At 28.6% G+C, this 18,524-nt stretch overlaps 3 protein-coding genes and 1 long non-coding RNA gene across 7 annotated transcripts; 2 read left to right on the top strand and 2 right to left on the bottom strand.

Annotated features, from left to right (window-relative positions):
• LOC106787647 lies at positions 1-1,486 on the bottom strand. The gene is made up of 6 exons (XM_014750197.1): positions 1,349-1,486; positions 1,164-1,283; positions 981-1,098; positions 630-918; positions 429-548; positions 1-344 (listed from the first exon to the last, which is right to left on the bottom strand). The coding sequence occupies exons 1-6, from the start codon at positions 1,484-1,486 to the stop codon at positions 191-193; spliced, it is 939 nt and encodes a 312-aa protein (XP_014605683.1). The 3' UTR covers positions 1-190.
• A 4,453-nt stretch (positions 1,487-5,939) lies between these two features.
• On the top strand, positions 5,940-10,771 carry LOC106787659. 2 transcript variants are annotated; one of them, XR_001381825.1, is made up of 8 exons: positions 5,941-6,188; positions 6,629-6,662; positions 7,146-7,798; positions 7,911-8,226; positions 8,312-8,759; positions 9,557-9,681; positions 9,884-9,977; positions 10,100-10,771. It is a non-coding gene; the product is annotated as an uncharacterized LOC106787659 (long non-coding RNA). The 2 variants fall into 2 exon arrangements; XR_001381824.1 differs by having other exon boundaries at positions 5,940-6,188; positions 6,629-7,798.
• A 2,188-nt stretch (positions 10,772-12,959) lies between these two features.
• LOC106787646 lies at positions 12,960-14,457 on the bottom strand. Its single transcript, XM_014750196.1, has 3 exons — positions 14,314-14,457; positions 13,913-14,030; positions 12,960-13,818 (listed from the first exon to the last, which is right to left on the bottom strand). The coding sequence occupies exons 1-3, from the start codon at positions 14,455-14,457 to the stop codon at positions 13,553-13,555; spliced, it is 528 nt and encodes a 175-aa protein (XP_014605682.1). The 3' UTR covers positions 12,960-13,552.
• LOC106787651 (CWF19-like protein 2) lies at positions 13,812-18,464 on the top strand. 3 transcript variants are annotated; one of them, XM_014750207.1, is made up of 13 exons: positions 13,812-13,926; positions 14,019-14,138; positions 14,220-14,634; positions 15,399-15,539; positions 15,631-16,047; positions 16,133-16,609; positions 16,714-16,822; positions 16,910-17,052; positions 17,126-17,191; positions 17,274-17,579; positions 17,655-17,810; positions 17,889-18,071; positions 18,190-18,464. In XM_014750207.1, exons 4-13 carry the CDS (start codon positions 15,405-15,407, stop codon positions 18,313-18,315), a joined length of 2,118 nt encoding a protein of 705 aa, XP_014605693.1. In that variant the 5' UTR covers positions 13,812-13,926; positions 14,019-14,138; positions 14,220-14,634; positions 15,399-15,404; the 3' UTR covers positions 18,316-18,464. The 3 variants fall into 3 exon arrangements, with proteins under 3 accessions (XP_014605693.1, XP_014605692.1, XP_014605694.1); XM_014750206.1 differs by lacking the exons at positions 13,812-13,926; positions 14,019-14,138; positions 14,220-14,634 and adding an exon at positions 15,135-15,291; XM_014750208.1 differs by lacking the exons at positions 13,812-13,926; positions 14,019-14,138; positions 14,220-14,634 and having other exon boundaries at positions 15,636-16,047.
• The last annotated feature ends 60 nt before the right edge of the window (positions 18,465-18,524 follow it).

Genomic DNA, 18,524 nt, shown 5'->3' with positions numbered 1-18,524 from the left:
TTTGCTTCAATCAGCTACATTTTACTTACGCTTTGAAATAAACTTCGCTGCTGTAGTCTATTATAGTTTGACCTGATAAACTAGCAACGAATAAATGGAATAACTCACCAATGACAAATGCAATAAATTTAATTATTTCTGCAGATTGACCGTACAATACTACTATCTGTAATAAAAAATAAAACTCTTTCTATGAGAATGAAGAGAAACATAATAAAAAAAAGAAAATATGTAAATTATAATCGAGGCTCACTTGATACAGACACATGCTCATACAAATAACGTTCAAGCCGCATTGCAATAGTAAGGAATACGAAAATGACGATTCCATGCGCTTGACGAACCTTCGTTTAAAAAATTCATTCGTTAATCACGACAAAACATTGCCGTAATTAATTAACATAATTTCTTTCTTTTATAATACTAACTCTAAAGCTCTTTTGTGTCCTTTGATAGATAGCGAAACATGTTTATAACATTCTTTCCTTTGAAGATCAGTCAATCCATGCAGTCTCATGTCCTTCTTCAAGAAATTTTCCAAACGAAAACTATAATAAATAAATGTATCTTGTTTAAGTAGAAGAACTCAAAGTAGTAAAAAGAAAATTAATCACAAATTTCATTCTCACCCTATGACTGCAAATACACCACTAACGTGACAACAAAAGACCATAAGTTGAGTATCAGTGGCAACTAAAGTCGTAATATTAATCATTATCGAAAGAGATATGTGAAAATAAAACAAGTAAAAATAATCCTCATCATTAAGAAAGTATTCGGCATAGACAGGTAATTCCATAGGACGACTCTCGTTTAAAGGTATAATTATATCCATTAAAGGTGGTATGAATGTCACCAAAAGAAAAAGTGATGCAATGATATATATGTATACTAGAAGCACAAAAGAAAGTAAAAGAAAATTACAATAAATTTTTTATTTCTTTTTTTCAGCGTAAAATAGAAGTCTTTGATATTCCTACCAGTATATCCAAGAGTATACATTTTTCCTAAATGAGCGAATTTTTCCATAATTTTAATTTCTTCCTTGGACTTCCACATATTCCAATCTTTAATCATATTATCCATGAGTAATTTAATCTACAAACGTAAGTAAATTATATTTGGTATTTAATATTTCAATATTTTAATTATTATAAACTTACATCGAATATACCAAAATCAAAGAAATAATATTTAATAGAGGCAGCTAATGATGCTATCAAAATCGGTATAACTTCTTTGAGTATATCAAAGTTTCCTTTGGAAGTACATATTTTAAAAAACTAAAATCAATAAGGCAGATAAGTCAAATATTTTTCTAGAATTTATTAGAAGAATAAATAGTTACCTGTGTTATGTTGAACAAAAAGACTGGAATATTTACAATACACATACGAAGTAAACGAGATTTTTCGTATGGCCACAAACCGACAGCAGATAAGAGACGATAATTAAGTTTATAGAAACGATTCTCAAAGATATCCATAACGTCGATAGAATGTAAGGCTGTCTGAAGAACATTTTCTAAGAAGTTAAAGGGTAGTTTCCCTACATTAAATATTCAAGAAGATTTCAATCAAGAATATGGCAGACATTATATCAAGTAGAAGTCCCCTTCAACTGTTATTATCACGAATACGAGATAATTATTAGTGTAGTATTGAAATTCTATCACGTCATAGACATCTATGTAGTCATACAAAGGGAGAATTTTACAAGTTTTAATTATAAGTTCGAACTCCCTCGGATTGTCATAAGAAATAAATGTCTTTGGTTGAAGAAATAAAACTTAGGTGAGAGTATTACTTTGATAACAAGCACATGACATGTGGTAATGATTTACCATCAGTTTATCTACTTCAGCAGTATTGGTATACGTACATTCTTCTAACAGTATATAGTGTCTCTACATTACTTTGAAAAGTACTGTTTATTCAGAGGGACACACACAATTTATAAAGGACAATTACAAGTTCTTTTTCTTTCTACATTGTAGTTGATTTTCAGATATTTACATTTACGTTTTTCGTATCATTCATTTAAAGTGCTACAGAAGAAATTGTGATAGTCCAGGTTTTGATTTATTATTGTTGTCAATAATTAATTTACCGAGGACAGCACCATGAAGTATGAGGTAGATGTATGAACGATCTTTAAAAGGAATTACTTAACATTAATTATTCGAAAGATATTAATGTGTATGATAAGGTAATTAATTTACCGTTGAAAAACCTTTTAGACAAAAAACAAATACTTTTCCACCCGTCAATCGAGTAGATTCAATACTTCGCCTTATTACCAAGAGTAATAATTTTCTAATTTCTATCGGTGCTTCATACCATAAACCATTGTATCTTTAAAAGTATGCAAAAAATCATCTTAAGTATTCTATTATCATTTAATTGGTTTTACACTTACGCTTTTAATAAGGTCTCACTGCTATGATCTATAATCCTTTGCCCAGAATAGCAAATACAAAATATATGAAACAATTGTGCAGCCAAAAATGCAATGTATTTAAACATTTCTGTGGATATGTCCAGTAATGTTTTCATCTGTATAAGTTCGTTTAATAATCATTAATTATTCTGAATTTATTTATTTTTAATTTCAATAGTAAACAAGGATAAACTAACTCGATATAAGGAGACGCTCAAGCAAGCTATATTTATTCCACATTGTATAAGCAATGGAGTCGAGAAAGAAGATTCGATGAGATTTGCAAACCTTCATTAAAAAAATGTCATTCTCAACTAGTCAACGTCATAGCTATGAGTATTTCGATTTATTATACTAACTCTATAGCTCTGCTATGGCCTTTGATGGATAGTACAACATGTTTGAAATATCTTCGTTTATCGAAATATTTGTTCATAGTATTATCATCTGTCATTAATCGTTCCAAACGAAATCTAAAATTCATTCATTTTTACCAATTATTTATATATGATTTTGATTATTACGAAATTCATGAAGTAAAAATACAGTATTTGTATACCCCACTATTGAAAACACTCCACAGGCATGACAAGTAAAAACGAAGAATTGAGTATCTGTTGCTATAAAAATTGTCATAGCGAGTAAAATCGTAAAAGCCATGTGACAGAAGATGAAATAAAAATGTTTTTGCTGATCGATAAAATATTCTCCCAAGACGATTGGTTGCAAAGGACGAGACTCGTTCAGTGGTAAAACAATATCCAGAAGAAGTGGTAAAAATGATATCGATAAAAATAATATCGTACTGATATATATGTATACTAAAAACAATAATATAATCTAGATTATTTAAAAAAAAAAAATATATTAAATAATCTTACGAAATAAGATATATGAAATCTTACAAGTGTATGCCAGAGTATAAAGACGTCCCTCTGCAGCATATTTCTTCATTATTTCTATTTCTTCCTTGGAATTCCACGTCTTCCAATCCAGCATCATCTTATCCAAAAGTTTTCTTATCTAATAAGAACACCATAAAGCAATTCAAACTCGTTGAAATCTTATTAGAATTGTTACACAAACTTACATTGAACATACCAATGTAATAGGTATAATATTTGATCGTCATGTTAATCATTGTTGCCACAGTTGGTACAACTTCAATAATTATATCGAAATTACCTTTAGAAGTATACAATTGAAATATCTGTATAAAATGAGTGACAAAATGAAATATAATTTATTTTATTGTGCTTATAGATGAAATATCAGTGCTCACCTGGGTTATATTGAAAGACATCATTGCGACGTTTAGAAAATATACACGGAATAAACGTGATTTATTATCCTGATATGGCCATAAGCCTACTAAGGATAATAATTGATAATTAAGCTTATGGAAATGATGTTGAAAAATATCCATATCTCTGTATGATGTTGTAAAACATTCTAAAGAATAGAATTTCTAGAAGAAACTAAAGAAAATTCTCTTACTACCCTTTGTAATGGGCGTTTCTTTAATTAAATATTCAAAAACCTTTTCTGCTAAAGGATACCAAGCACACCCGTGTCGTACGAGAGAAACGAGTTATTAAATCATTGAAAAATGACAGATAAATAACAGGCATCTATGTAAGTTCATTATTTTCTTTCTATGAAGTTAACGGAAGGGACAGGTTTTAATTATTGCTTCTATAGGGGACGTTTGATTTTCTTTTGAAGCGAACGTTTTTGTAACGAGCAATCAATGATACGAGAAACGTCATTTTCTAACAAGTATGTAAGTACTACTTCATCATCAATTAATCATTTGACTGGATACTTCGACTTGTAATTATATGTATCACCTTATTTCAGTTCGCGTTAGTTCGTCGTTTGTCTTTGATGATTCCAAGAAAGAAACTGTTAGAAATGTGCGTGTGTGAAGTTGTTCTTTAATATTTGTTTGTTGTTGGTATGTTTTTCTTTTATATCAAATTATGTTATATATAAGTGTTCGAAAAAATTGATTAAGATATATATACATTATTCCCTAATGTATATATACATTCAGGGAATTAATGTGTTTTGTTATTAGGTGTACATCTTTGTTCCCGCCGTTTTTTTTCCTAAATTCGAGGCTTTATTGTAAAGAACTGGTTATACATTTATGATTCAAAGTATTGTCCATCGCTGGTCACTCTTTCTCCTATCTTTTGAACAGCGTACGAATTCCACGTTAAAAAACTGTTCATCTTTTGAAACGATCGACGAATCGATGCAATTTTGTACTTTTTTATAATACCAGAAGTGTTGGTCAGCCAGGTTTTGTGATATTGATCGGAACAAGTAATAGTCAGAAGGAACAACGTTTTGAGAATACAGGGGGGTGAGTAGGTCTTCCCATTTAAACGTATCCAAGTATGTTTTGTAGATTTAATAATTATATAGAAATGGTTTCTTTTCGGGTAATTAGAAGCATTATATTCTATTATTATATGATAAAAAGTATAAGTCATTTAAGATCCTTTACGATTATTGTACAGACGATAGTACCATGAAGTATGAGACTGATGTATGTAAGATCTTAAAAGAAAAAAATAATACATTACAAGATTTGTTTGTATTTGTACTTAAATTGGCCAAGTTAAATAAAATTACCGATGAAAAACTTGTGATGCAAAATACGAAGATTTTTCCAGCAGTCAAATTCGAAGGTTCGATACTTTTTCTCATTATTAATAATAGTAGTTTATTTATTTCCATTGGTGCTTCGTACCACATTGAATTGTATCTAAAAATATTATAATAAGAAAAATCTAATTTGTTTATTTTAATTTAACTTACGCTTTTTCGCCTATATGAATACTATGATCTATCATCGTCTGTCCAACATAACAAGTATAAAATATGTGAAATAGTTGAGCAAGTATAAAACCAGCATATCTTAACATTTCAGCCAATTGATTGCTCATTTCTTCGGTTATCTATAACGTCCATGCGATTGTTATATAATTATCAGCAATTTTAACTATTTTATTGAGTTGACAATTCCAATATAAAAAAATTCTACCATTACTTATTGACCAACCTAATTAATATAAATAAAAATGACTTACTTGATATAAAGAAATGGCCATACAAATAATGTTGAAACCGGATTGTAACAGCAAAGAAAATGAAAACGAAGATTCGATACAATTGGCGAACCTTCAGTAGAAAGAAATTATTTAAAAAATGTGAATTTAATTGTCACATGCGATCTCTGTTTTTATACTAACTCTATAGCCCTTTTGTGACCATTAATGGAAAGCACGAGATTTTCAATATATTTCTTACGTCGATGATTACTCCAATTGTCTATTGTATGAGCATCTTTTAGAAAATGTTCCAGACGATATCTATGATTTATAAGATCATCTCTTTTTCTGATTTTTAGATAATCGAAGAACCTCTAATTCTAAATAATTCAAATTAGCATTTATTATCTTACCCTACAACCGCAAATACACTGCAAACGTGGCCAGTAATGATCATAAGTTGGGTGTCAACAGCTACTAAAACTGTAACAGCGAATAATAGTGAAAAAACATTTAAGGCATAAAGTGAATAAAAATGTTCTTCTTGATCAAGAAAGTATTCAGACAAAAAGGGTAGTGTCAAAGGACGAGATTCATTTAAAGGTTCAATTACATCCATCAAACATGGCACGAAAGTCATAGCCAAATATGCTGTCGAGATAAAATATACATATCCTAATAAAAAAAGTAAGAAAAACATTCTTAGAAGAAGTTCAAATATTCTTTTAATAATTCGTATGATCTAGAAATGAATTTTACCTGCATATAGTAAACTATTCAACCGTCCTGCCTTTGCATACTTCTTTATAATATCTATTTCTTCTTCTGAATTCCACATTTGCCAATCTACAATAATATTATTAAATAACGCTCTTATCTAGAAAAAAAATCACAGTAAATTTAACATTTCTATTATAATTAATCGTATTGAAATGATCGCACACTTACATTAGACAACCCTAATTGACACGTATAATACTTAATAATCATATTTACTGCAGTACCCCAAAAAGGAATAATTTTTAATATAAGATTAAAATCTCTTGAAGTCCATAATTTTAAAGACTAGAATTAATATTATATCAAATCAAATCAAATATTAATCTAATTAATGTTTATTGTTACAGGATATTCGGGAATAAGAATAATCAATCACCTGAGGTAAATTAAAGGACAATAACATTATATTAGACATATAAAAACGATATGAACGAGACTTTTGATAAGGCCACAATCCAATAAAAGATAATAGACGATAGTTAAAATTATACAAGCCACCCTCAAAGATATCCATGTTACGCCAAAGACACGATTCATTCTAAACGAAATTTTCTAAGGAGCATAAGGGTAACTTCCCTTTACTAAGAGGAGGCGGTTTCATGTAAAATATTCAGAACCACCCTTTGTTCATGCTTCTCATTACAAGTCGTACGCGTCCTCTGTGTATTTCAAAGAGGAGTTTATACAAAAGCTATTATTATCTTTGACGTAGATAATAATTAGTAATATGACTGAAGTTTTAACATTTTCTTTGTCTTTCATTTCAAACGTCTCGTTGTACTAGTTTAGAAACGAGACTATTTTAATTGTATGTCTATGTTAGAAACTAGAGTTGAAAATACTCATAACATTTTATCTTTACAGCAAACCCGTAAAATGTAGCAAGTTGTTTTATCGTGTAATTTACTCGGTAGCTTGCATTTCTGTTTTAAGTATACGATAGTCGCTGGTGTTTCAGGAAATATCAGTTGTTTCTTAGGATGAAATCCATTCTTCATATGTAAGAAATCTATACTCGTGCTTGGTACGTTCTTCTTCATTTTATTAAATCATTAACTTAGTGATTAAATAAATTAATAAGAAGGTTTCGGGAAGAGAAAATCAATAGTTTATCAATATATTTACGATATATACGAATGAAATATTTTCAAAGAAAAGGCGTGTGTGAAAATTTGTTATATTTAACAACTACTACGATCCTTTAACATTCATCATTAGCTATGAATTAGGTATGCATTCACTAATGCGTCGATACAATTACCATGAAATACGACCCAGAGGTTTGGACAATCTTAAAAAAGACAAATGAATATTCTAAATTGCTAAATGAATGTGAAGCACGGCACACAAATGGATTTTTTTTAATTTATCTACCTTCGCAAAAGTTTCTAAACAAAATATGAATGTTTTTCCAGCAGTCAGATAACAAGGTTCTAGGCTTCTTCGTATTACTAATAGTAATAATCTATGAATTTCAATTGGTGCTTCATACCATAATCCGCTATATCTACAAGAAGGTATAGATTTTTTATTCTAAATATTAATTAATATAATACTTTCGTTATGATATTAGATAAACTCACGCTTTAAAAAGTATTGTAGTGCTGTAATCTATCATTCTTTGACCAGGATAACATATACATAAAAGATGAGTAAATTGAGCACATGCAAAAACGAAAAATGTAAATGCTTCTGCTTTTTTATCCAACAATATTAATATCTACGTATAACGATAAATATAAAGAATGAAAAAGATTTGTTTTAAAATTATGAGTACAAAAGGAAGTATATAGGACACTTACTTGGAACATAGAAATACTCAAACATACCAATCCCATAAAAGCCTGCATTAGAAAAGATACCGAATAAGAAGATTCAATAAGTTTTGCAAACCTTTTGAAAAAAGATTTCAATAAATTACAAAAAGCAGTAAATTCATTTGTGTGTAAGCAACTATAAATAATTTTCTATAAACTTAAATTCTAATTATACTTATACTAACTCTAATGCTCTTTTATGATTTTTAATAGAATGTACAATGCTATCGAAATACATCTGTCTAGTTTGATGATCCAATAAAACTTCAGACTCGAGCCGATCGTTCAACAAATGTTCTAGACGAAATCTACAGTGTTATCAAGAATGAATCTAATCGTAAAGTATCAATGAAAATTTCTATAAATCAAAATAAATGCTTTCTTACCCTACTGCAGAAAACAAGCCGCATATGTGTGAATTAAAAGTCAAAAATTGACTATCCGTAGCAACTAATACCGTAATTCCAACTGTAATTTCAATACTCATGTGACAATGAATATAATAAAAATATTCTTGTTCGTCGACAAAGTAATAGCTTTTAACAATACTTCTCAAAGGGCGAGACTCGTTCAAAGGTGCTAAAATATCCATGAAGCGTGGAAAAAGTGGCATTGTTAAGAACAATACCATACATGTGTAAATATACGCTGCAACAAAAAGGTATTAATGAATTTTGATCTAAAATAAAAAAATATTTTCTAATAAAATTGTATCAAATATTTACATATGTAGAACAACGTAAAGAATCTCCCTTCGACTGCAAATTCATGCATGATATTAATTTCTTCTCGAGTTTTCCATATTTGCCAATTGTTTAGCATATTTTTCAAAAGATCCTGTATCTGAAACAGTAATTTTTACATTCAAAAATACTTTACATTTATTGTTACTAATATTAAAAAAAAAAATAATGTAAAAGAAATTTTAAAGTATTTATTATATGTCTTTCAACTAATAAATGAATTCAAAGAAAACTTACATTGTTTTCTTGAAGCTGGTATGTGTAATATTTAATTACTATAGCTATAAAAACACATATAAATGGTACACTTTGAAGTATCACATCGATGTCTCCGTTACAGGTATAAACCAATGCTATCTGTCGATAATCTTATAGTTAAAACAATAACTAATTGTAAATTTAAATTCCCTTAAATGCATACACGCACACATTCACACACAGGTTTATTTTAAATCTATGATATACCTGTGTAAAAGCAAAACCTATAAATATGAAATTCACAAAGCACCTACGGAAAAAACGATCATATAAATTCTGATAAGGCCATTGTCCTATCAGCCTTAGGAAACGTTTGTTAACTTTATAGTAAGGGTCCTCAAAACTGACCATAGCGTGTCAAAAGCGTAAAGCATTCTAAAGTTATCAAACTAAGGACAAGCTTCCCCTTTTGATGGGCGGATCAGCATTAAATAATCAGAGCTTTTTCTTCTTACAGAAAACCCCTATCTGTTGCCCATACATTGAGTATGATTGAACGAGAAAGGGGAAAAAGGACAAGTATTAATTTGCTTTCAACTGACTTGAGGAAAAAATAATTTCAATGAGACAGAGAGCTTGAAAGTATATAATTTTATTTTTTTTTTTAACTCTACTATAGATGTTTGTTGCATGCTACATGCATACTCGAGTTATTGTTTCATTGATTTTTCCTTTTATGGATAAGTATATTCACTTGTACCTTATCCTATACATAGTTTTTTGCTTTCATCTTACTTTTCGGCTAACTTTTAATTAATGCTTGTTTAATTACATTTTATTCTAGTTAATATAAATGTAATCTAAATCTCAAAAAGGAAGATTTTCATGATTTTAAATCACATAAGGATTATTAGGAATAATTAACTCAATACCAACAGGTAACATAACTCAAAGTTCTATTATTATATGAGTAGAAACATTGCATTGTATATTATTACTAATAATTAATATTATTTATACAATTAATGCACCGTTGAAATTACCATGAAATACGAGGTAGCAGTCTGCATGATCTTAAAAAAGAAATTGATACTTGTTAAATGTACCAATTTGTACGTATATTATTTGTATTTATATACATACATACCGTCGAAAAGCTTTCGAAACAAAAGATAAATATTTTTCCAGCAGTTAAATAACAAGGCTGGAGACTTCTTCGAATTATTAATAATACTAATCTGTGTATTTCAATTGGTGCCTCGTACCACTTTCCACTATACCTGTATAATATATTAAAACAAAATGATTAATATCATAAATGAAATATTTACAGAATAAGAAAAGGTTATTGTTGATTGTATTACTAACGCTTTAACACGGACATCGATGCTATAATCAATCAATTTTTGACCAGGATAGCACATGCAAAAAATGTGAACAATTTGTGCAGCTGTAAAAGCGATGTATCTAAACCCTTCGCTAGATGTTTTAAACACTATTACTATCTATAAAGATAATAAAATATAATTTAATGCATTAGTATTATATCTAATAACAACAAAAAAAAAGAAGAAGAGAAAGAGAGAAATACTTAAAACTTACTTGAAACAAAGAAAGAGTCATACACGCTAAACTCGAGCCAACTTGGGAAAGTAAAAAAAACGAATAAGAAGATTCAATGAGGTCGGCGAACCTTATAAAAAAAAGAAATCAAAAAGAAGAAACAAAAGGATACAAAAAAAAAGAAGAATACTTTAAATATAACGAATTATCTAAATTGCATAAAATTGTTCGCCTATATCTACTAACTCTAATGCCTTTTTATGTATTTCAATGGTATGGACAATGTGTTCAAAGCACATCCTTCGAGAACGATGGTTTAACAAAATTTGTGGATCAATTTGATCCTTTAACAAATGTTCCAGACGAAATCTGTAATCAATAAAGTTATACCACAAAAAAAAACAAGAAAATGATAATATTAAACAAAATGAAGTTACCCCACTGCTGTGAATAAACCACAAACGTGTGAGTTGAGTAGCAAAAGAAGAACATCCGTTGAAATTAACACTGTTATTCCGATAACGATGACTATACTCATGTGAAAATAGATTAGAAAGAAGTGTTGATCCTCGTCAATGAAATATTCGCTTTTAAATATATGATTCAAAGTACGAGATTCGTTCAAGGGTATGATTATATCCATAATGCATGGAAAAAATGGCATTATAAGGAACAACGTCATACACGAATATATATAAGCTATATAATAGACAAAAATATAAATATATTAATATTATCTCAATGCGATACAACAGTATAAATAATCTACATGAATCTCACAGGTATAAAAGAAAGTTAATAATTTTCCTTCCTCGCTGTATTCGTGCATGATATCTATCTCTTCTTTGGACTCCCATAATTTCCAATTTTCTATTATACGATCGAAAAGATTTCTAATCTATGAAAGAAGAAAAATATATAGTATCAAACGTTAATATATATCTTGATCTTAATGCGAGAAAATAAAGTTAACTCACTTTATTTCTGCATATATAAGACATAGAATATTTGGAAAAGATCGATAATACCGAAGTTATTCCAGGTATAATCTCAAGAAAAGTGTCAACATTTCCGTTAGTGAATAACAAGGATATCTATCGTTCATTTTACAAGTTAAACAAATATTTTTAATAAATAAACACGTGTGGATGTATATTTAAAATTGATATTACTTAAGAAGTGTAAATATAAATTACCTGAGAAGCAGTAAAACTAATCAACAAGCTAATCACAATGCACATACGAAAACGACGTTCAATCATATCTTGATAAGGCCATTGTCCTATCAATGACAAAAGACGTTTGTTAAGTCTATAGTAAGAATGTTCAAAAATCTGTTCATCCATGGTGTTTTAAAAGCATCAACTGTTCCCAAGTTATCGAAGAATCCAAAATGAAAGACTCTTTCCCTTATTATTGGGAGAAGGTGACATAAAATAATCAGAAATAAGGTATGTTTATTCTGAAAATATGATTCTATAGAATCAAAAAGAAAAGAACAAGTATAAATCATCCCTCGAACGAATTTAACACATGGGTAAGATGTGTTTTTCTTTAAAAACATATAGTGAAATTTGCTGTTAGGTAAAATGATATATAATTTTCTTGGTGTCAAACGTAAAATGTACAAGGAATGAAGTAGTTGTCACCGATTTATTATTCAACCGATTCGATATTGGATTCTTAACCCAGTACGTATCTAATACTAGTCTCTTTATACTATCATTTCGGTTCTTTCGTCGGGGAAAGAAAATCGAAGATTTTATTCTAAGGTAAATTCTTTTTTATTTATTTTTCTTTCTATAAAAACTTCAAATATCCAATTATAAAAATTCTAATTATTTAATTTATAACACACAATTTAGCACGCAAATTTAATGATTAAAATGATCATTCTATTCGTGAATAGAAACGTTATAAATTTAAAAACTACAATATTTATTAGTTATGTTATTACATTTATAATTATTGAGCGGATGAAATTACCATACAATATGAAGTAGAAGTTTGTAAAATCTTAAAAGAAAAACAAAGTAATATTAATAGTCAATTATTTAAATGTGGATTATTTATATTCGTAATAATTATTGTTCATACTGTAGCAAAACTTTCCAAACAAAATACGAATATTTTTCCAGCAGTCAAGCAAGATGGTTCCAAACTTTTTCGTATTATTAATATAAACAATTTGTGGATTGCCAATGGTGCTTTATACCATAGTCCATTGTATCTAGAAATAAATAAATATGCGCGATTTATATTAAATAATTAATATATTTATGTAACAAAAATGAATATATTATATTTACGCTTTAATACGTATATCGGTGCTATAATCTATCATTCTTTGACCAGGATAACACATACAGAAAAGATGAATCAATTGAGCAAAGGCAAAAATGGCAAACCTCACCGATTCTGCTGATCTTTTGAAGACTATTAGTATCTATGCAAGAATACAGAGATATTAGAAGCGATTCCTAATAATAAGAAAAAGAAGAAAAGAAATAATATTTATAACAATTACTTGATATAAAGAGATGCTCATACAAATCAAACTTAAGCCAGCTTGCAGAAGTAATGATATTGAGAAGCAAGACTCAATGAGTTCAGCAAACCTTCTCAATAAACACAATATATAATATATTAAATATAATAATTAATTATTACATGCGCGTATATATATATACACACACACATATATATATATATATATGTGTGTGTGTAATATATGGTATACTAACTTTAAAGCATTTGCATGATTTCTTATAGAATACCGAATAGTTTCCAAACACTTATTATTTGATAAATGATCTAAGGAAGATATGGAATCGGTTTGATCCTTTAAAAAATTTTCCAAACGAAATCTGTAATTATACCTAATTAAATTAATTAATCACACATCATTGAGACTCATAAAATATTAGAACGATCACGGATTATGTTTTTCTTACCCAACTGCTGCGAATATACCACAAATGTGTGAATTACACATAAGAAATAGATTATCTGCTGTAATTAACGTTGTTATAGCAATCACTATAGTTACACTCATGTGGAAATAAATTGGAAAGAAATTTTCATCCTCGTTGATAAAGTATTCACCTTTGAATATTGGTTTTAAAGAACGAGATTCGTTCAATGGTACTACGATATCCATGATACATGGTAAAAATGGTAATACGAGAAACATTGTCATACATGTATATATGTATGCTTTCAAAAAAACAATATATATATTATTAATAATATGTAATATATCAGAAAATAAGGGATATTCTATATTATTTCTAGTAAATTGTAATCTTACTTGTATACCAAAAAGTAAGTAATTTAGTTTCTCTACCAAATTTATGCATAATTTCCAATTCTTCTCTAGTTCTACATAATTTCCAATTATCTATTAAATGTTCCAGAAGTTCTTTTATCTATGAGAGAGAGAAAGAAAAAGAGAGAGAGAGAGAGAGACAATATATTAAAATTATAAACAAAAAATGTAGTACAAGAAACTTACTTTATCTCTCTTGAATTCAATGGTGTAGTATTTAAAAGCGCATACCATTAATGCAGAAATAGGTGCCATAGATTCGATAATAATTTCAACGTCTCCGTTACAGGTGCAAAGTAATGTTATCTATAGCTAATAGTATGTAATTGGGACTTAATGAACACACACACAGGCACAATATAAAAAGATATTATTCTTATTACCTGTGGGAATATGAAATTAAGTAATCCGAGGGTCACTATGAAAACACGAAAATGATGTTCACTGGAATCCTGATAAGGCCATTGTCCTACAAGTAATAATAGTCTCTTATTGAGCCTATAGTAGGGGTGATCGAAAGCGTCCATAGCGTTTCAAAAATACCAAGTATTCTGAAGTGATCGAAGTTAAAAGGAAGTCTTATTGGGAGGAGTCGACATAAAATAATCACAGAGGATTTACATTTATCCGAAAATATGATTGCATAGAACCAAAAAGAAGGAAACAAGTATCAATCATCCAGTTATGTTTGCCACGCAAATAAGGTATGGTTTGAAAAACAAAACTTATTGTTAGGGATCGAGGGTATGTAATTTTCTTGATGTCAAACGCATAGGACTTATAGAAGCGTTGTCGGTTCATTATTCAACTAACTATACTCAGGGCCAGTATATACCCATGGATTACTCTTATCTTTGATAACTATAATTTTATTCTTCTAACTTTTACATATTATTTGTATTTCTCGTAAAATACGAATTCTACATCATGGAAAGTTGAGTCAGATTTTATTCAAAGATAAATTTATTTTTTATTTTTTACCGTGTAACTTTAAAATCGTATTTATACATTTTATGCATTGATTCGTTTTTAATGAGTTCTACTATTATTAAGGATTTTATGTTTTATAATTTATATAATAAATATAAATATTGATTAAGATATGAAAACAGGTTTTAATATTTATTATTTACCTATTATATTGTTTAATAAAATAATATATATCGACTTACATATTTTTGTTCGTTCAAAAAAGAAATTCGCGCATGTTAGTTCTCTTTTTCTCCAAATGTGTCGCGCTAAACGTCTGTGCGTGCGCACTCGTTGTCAGTGAAGCGCATGAATCAGTCGAGGAGTAACTGTTGATGTTTAAAGTAGTGTTGTGTTTATATCTTTTCAGTATTTAACAATTTATTTAATTGGTAAGAATTTTTATATATATATGCACGTTTTATATCTTTATTCTATAAACTAAAATATCTATAAATTAAGTATTCATATTATATACATAAATAGTAATAATTTATAGGTTAACATGGCATCTGATGAAGAATTATCTTCACATAAAAAGTCACATAAGAATTTAGACGATAAAAAAAGGAAACATAGTAAAAGAAAAAATAAAAAGAGCAAGAAGAAGATAAAATGTAGTCCTTCAGCTTCTAGCAATGTAAAATATCAATTCATAAAATGCTCAGTCTTATTGTGTCCATACCATTTGCAATTTCTATAACTTTTGTATGTATATTATTATATTTTAGAGTAGTAGTGGCAGTGACAATGAAGTTTGGGTTGAGAAAACTATTGAAACTATACAATCTGTACAAAAAACTACTTCAGATAATAATATGAAAGAATCTTGTAAGAGAGACGAATGGATGACCCTTGGAAATTTATTTCCATGTATATCTCGGTCTGACTTACAAAGTGGTAAACAGGAATTAAAGAAAAAAGATAATAGTACTTCGTCAATCCTTGATAAGCCAGGACAAAGTAATAAGGAATTAAATCCGTATTGGAAAGATGGTGGTACTGGTTTACCTCAAAATGAACCTGACAAATCAGTCAATAAAAAAAAAATAGATCCTATTTGGTTAAAAAGATCATTGCAACGTGCTAGAGAACAAGCTCTGGAGGAAGGAAAATCTTTAGAAGAAATAGCTGCAGAAAGATGGGGTGTAAGTTTATCGACAAACAATTTACATTTCTTCGATATTTATCTGATATTTTGTATTAATATTTAATATTTATTTTCTTACATAGTCTCTAGAAACTATAAATGCAATGATAGCAGAAGCCGAACAATCATCCTCCAAGTATAATCAAAATTATGAATTTAATAATAGTCGTTATCGTGATAGATACTCTAATAGATATAGAGAATCGGAACAAGATCATTCTTGGTATAAATCACGAAATCGGGATTATGAACAAAAATATGAATCTTATAGGTCTGATAAACCATTGCGTAAACCAAATTATCATAAACCTACAGATGATAATGATTATCGTTATATATCAGCTTCGAGTAAATCAAATTCACATCGTACAAAAAATTGGAGAAAAGATAATGGTACTATAAATCAATCAGAATCAAATGTAGAAACAATTACCAAAGAAATTGTAGAAAAGAACGATCAAGTTTTTGATACAAACACACAATCAAATGAAATTTTAACCAAAGAAGAAATGAATAAATTAGGAGCAAAAATTATCAAAGCTGAAATAATGGGTGATAATGTACGATAAAAAATATTACATTAATTATAAATAACACAGTTTACACAAATACTTGCAATATAATTATAAAATATTCTTACTAATGAAACATATATCTTTTTTAGGAGTTGGCAAATCGCTTGAAGGAACAATTAGAAAAAGCAAGAGAATTTTCAAATCAAGCAGATAATTCTGAAACAGAAAATATTATTCTTTCAAGAACAGATTCAAAAGGTACAAGTAATGATATACACCTAATATTAGATTTTAATGTTTTTATTGTTTTTGATCATTATTCTAATACAAAATTTTATCTAATAGGTGTTACAAGACCCATACAACCGAGGTGTCAACCTAAAGAGTCTTCAACTAAATCTAAAAAGAATAAGAACGTGGAAACACATGTTTCTGGTGAACGAGTTCGTTACTTCGGTGACGACGATAAATATTCATTGCATCAACTGGTAAGAATTAGAAAATAGTGAAATTAATGTGAAATTAATATTAAAAATATTAAAATTAACATTGTATCATTAGTTTCAGCGCGAAAAAGGACGTTCTGCGGATGATGACAATGCTGCGTTTGTTAAAATTGCATCTAAGGTAGACAATTCTTAACGATTATTGTAATTATCAAAAATATAAAAATGCGATTGTACTTATAAATAATTTTTTATATTTTTAGAACATGGATATGAACGATATATTTGAAGAACAAATTGCACGAGCAGATACGGACAGTAGACAAGATGATCGAGATAAAGCGAGGGCGATTAAAGAACATAAAAGAATATCGAAAAGTCTGGAAGGATGTTCGTGGTGCATAGAATCCAAAAATATGATCAAGCATATGATTGTTACAATGGATTCACACATCTGTCTTAGTCTTCCGACCAGAGTATCGTTAGTAACTGGACATTGTATATTAACACCTTTACAACATGTATCTTGTCAATTGCAATTAGACGAAGACATTTGGGAGAAAATGAAGGTATATATAAATGATTTTTAAATGCTTTTTTTTAAATCCATAAAAATTCTCTTTATTAATACATTTTTCACTTAGATTTTCAAACAAACATTAATTAAAATGTTTATGGATTCCAAACAAACTCCAATATTTTTTGAAATCTATAAGAATCGTCATAAATTTCCACACATGCAATTGGAATGTGTTCCATTACCCAGTGAAAGTGCAGACTTAGCACCCATGTATTTCAAGGTAAGAAATTGTATTTTTTCTAATCAAGCAGAAAGATCTCTGTCTAACAATATTTTTAATAATTAATTTTATTTGTAGAAAGCTTTGTTAGAATGTGAAACTGAATGGAACATCAATAAAAAAATTATTGATTTACAAAACAAGGATCTGCGTAGATCAATACCAAAAGGATTACCATATTTTATGGTACAATTTGGAGATAAGGATGGATATGCACATGTAATTGAAGATGAACGCATGTTTCCGACCAATTTTGCTGAGGTAAATCAACGCTCTGTTTATGATTTATAAGGAAAATATATTGTATATTAGTTTTATACATTTAACAAATCATTTTGTTTTTTTATTTTCTTTAATTTTTTTTTAATCTTTATTCTAGGAAATAATTGGTGGAATATTAGATTTGGATCATTATTTATGGAGAAAACCAAAAAGGGAAACGTTTGAACAACAAAGGGAGAAAGTCTTAAATTTTAAGAATACATGGGACAAATATAAACATTAATTAAGTAACAATTGTGTAAATAAATTTTAGAAAAATCTATGGGGGTTGCCTGGAGAACTTATGTCGACTTATAAATGGGTTAATATTTAACCCTTTGCACTCGAGAGGTTACTCTCGGTCTGTATATATGAAGAAATTATTGCAATACAGAACGTGAAAATAGTTTTAATTTATAGAAAAAGTTGCACTGTTGCAGGGAGGGGAATATA

The sequence above is a fragment of the Polistes canadensis genome, unplaced genomic scaffold (genome assembly GCF_001313835.1).
Source record: "Polistes canadensis isolate GaletaPanama2010 unplaced genomic scaffold, ASM131383v1 scaffold_109, whole genome shotgun sequence".
Taxonomy (NCBI): domain Eukaryota; kingdom Metazoa; phylum Arthropoda; class Insecta; order Hymenoptera; family Vespidae; genus Polistes; species Polistes canadensis.
The sequence above is the reverse complement of the archived record's forward strand: the minus strand, read 5'-3'. Positions and strand labels throughout refer to the sequence as shown.

What these genes read in the sequence shown, in the direction of transcription:
- LOC106787647 (XM_014750197.1), bottom strand. Translation starts at nt 1,486, where the DNA reads ATGGATATCTTTGAGAATCGTTTCTATAAACTTAATTATCGTCTCTTA. An exon ending in TTTTGTTCAACATAACACAG is followed by an intron (nt 1,284 to 1,348) that starts GTAACTATTTAT and finishes TATTGATTTTAG; the next exon opens with TTTTTTAAAATATGTACTTC. An exon ending in TTGATTTTGGTATATTCGAT is followed by an intron (nt 1,099 to 1,163) that starts GTAAGTTTATAA and finishes TTACGTTTGTAG; the next exon opens with ATTAAATTACTCATGGATAA.
- LOC106787646 (XM_014750196.1), bottom strand. Translation starts at nt 14,457, where the DNA reads ATGGACGCTTTCGATCACCCCTACTATAGGCTCAATAAGAGACTATTA. An exon ending in TTAATTTCATATTCCCACAG is followed by an intron (nt 14,031 to 14,313) that starts GTAATAAGAATA and finishes TCTCTCTCATAG; the next exon opens with ATAAAAGAACTTCTGGAACA. An exon ending in ACTTACTTTTTGGTATACAA is followed by an intron (nt 13,819 to 13,912) that starts GTAAGATTACAA and finishes TTTTTTTGAAAG; the next exon opens with CATACATATATACATGTATG.
- LOC106787651 (XM_014750207.1), top strand. Translation starts at nt 15,405, where the DNA reads ATGGCATCTGATGAAGAATTATCTTCACATAAAAAGTCACATAAGAAT. An exon ending in TTGTTAAAATTGCATCTAAG is followed by an intron (nt 17,192 to 17,273) that starts GTAGACAATTCT and finishes TTATATTTTTAG; the next exon opens with AACATGGATATGAACGATAT. An exon ending in ACATTTGGGAGAAAATGAAG is followed by an intron (nt 17,580 to 17,654) that starts GTATATATAAAT and finishes TTTTTCACTTAG; the next exon opens with ATTTTCAAACAAACATTAAT.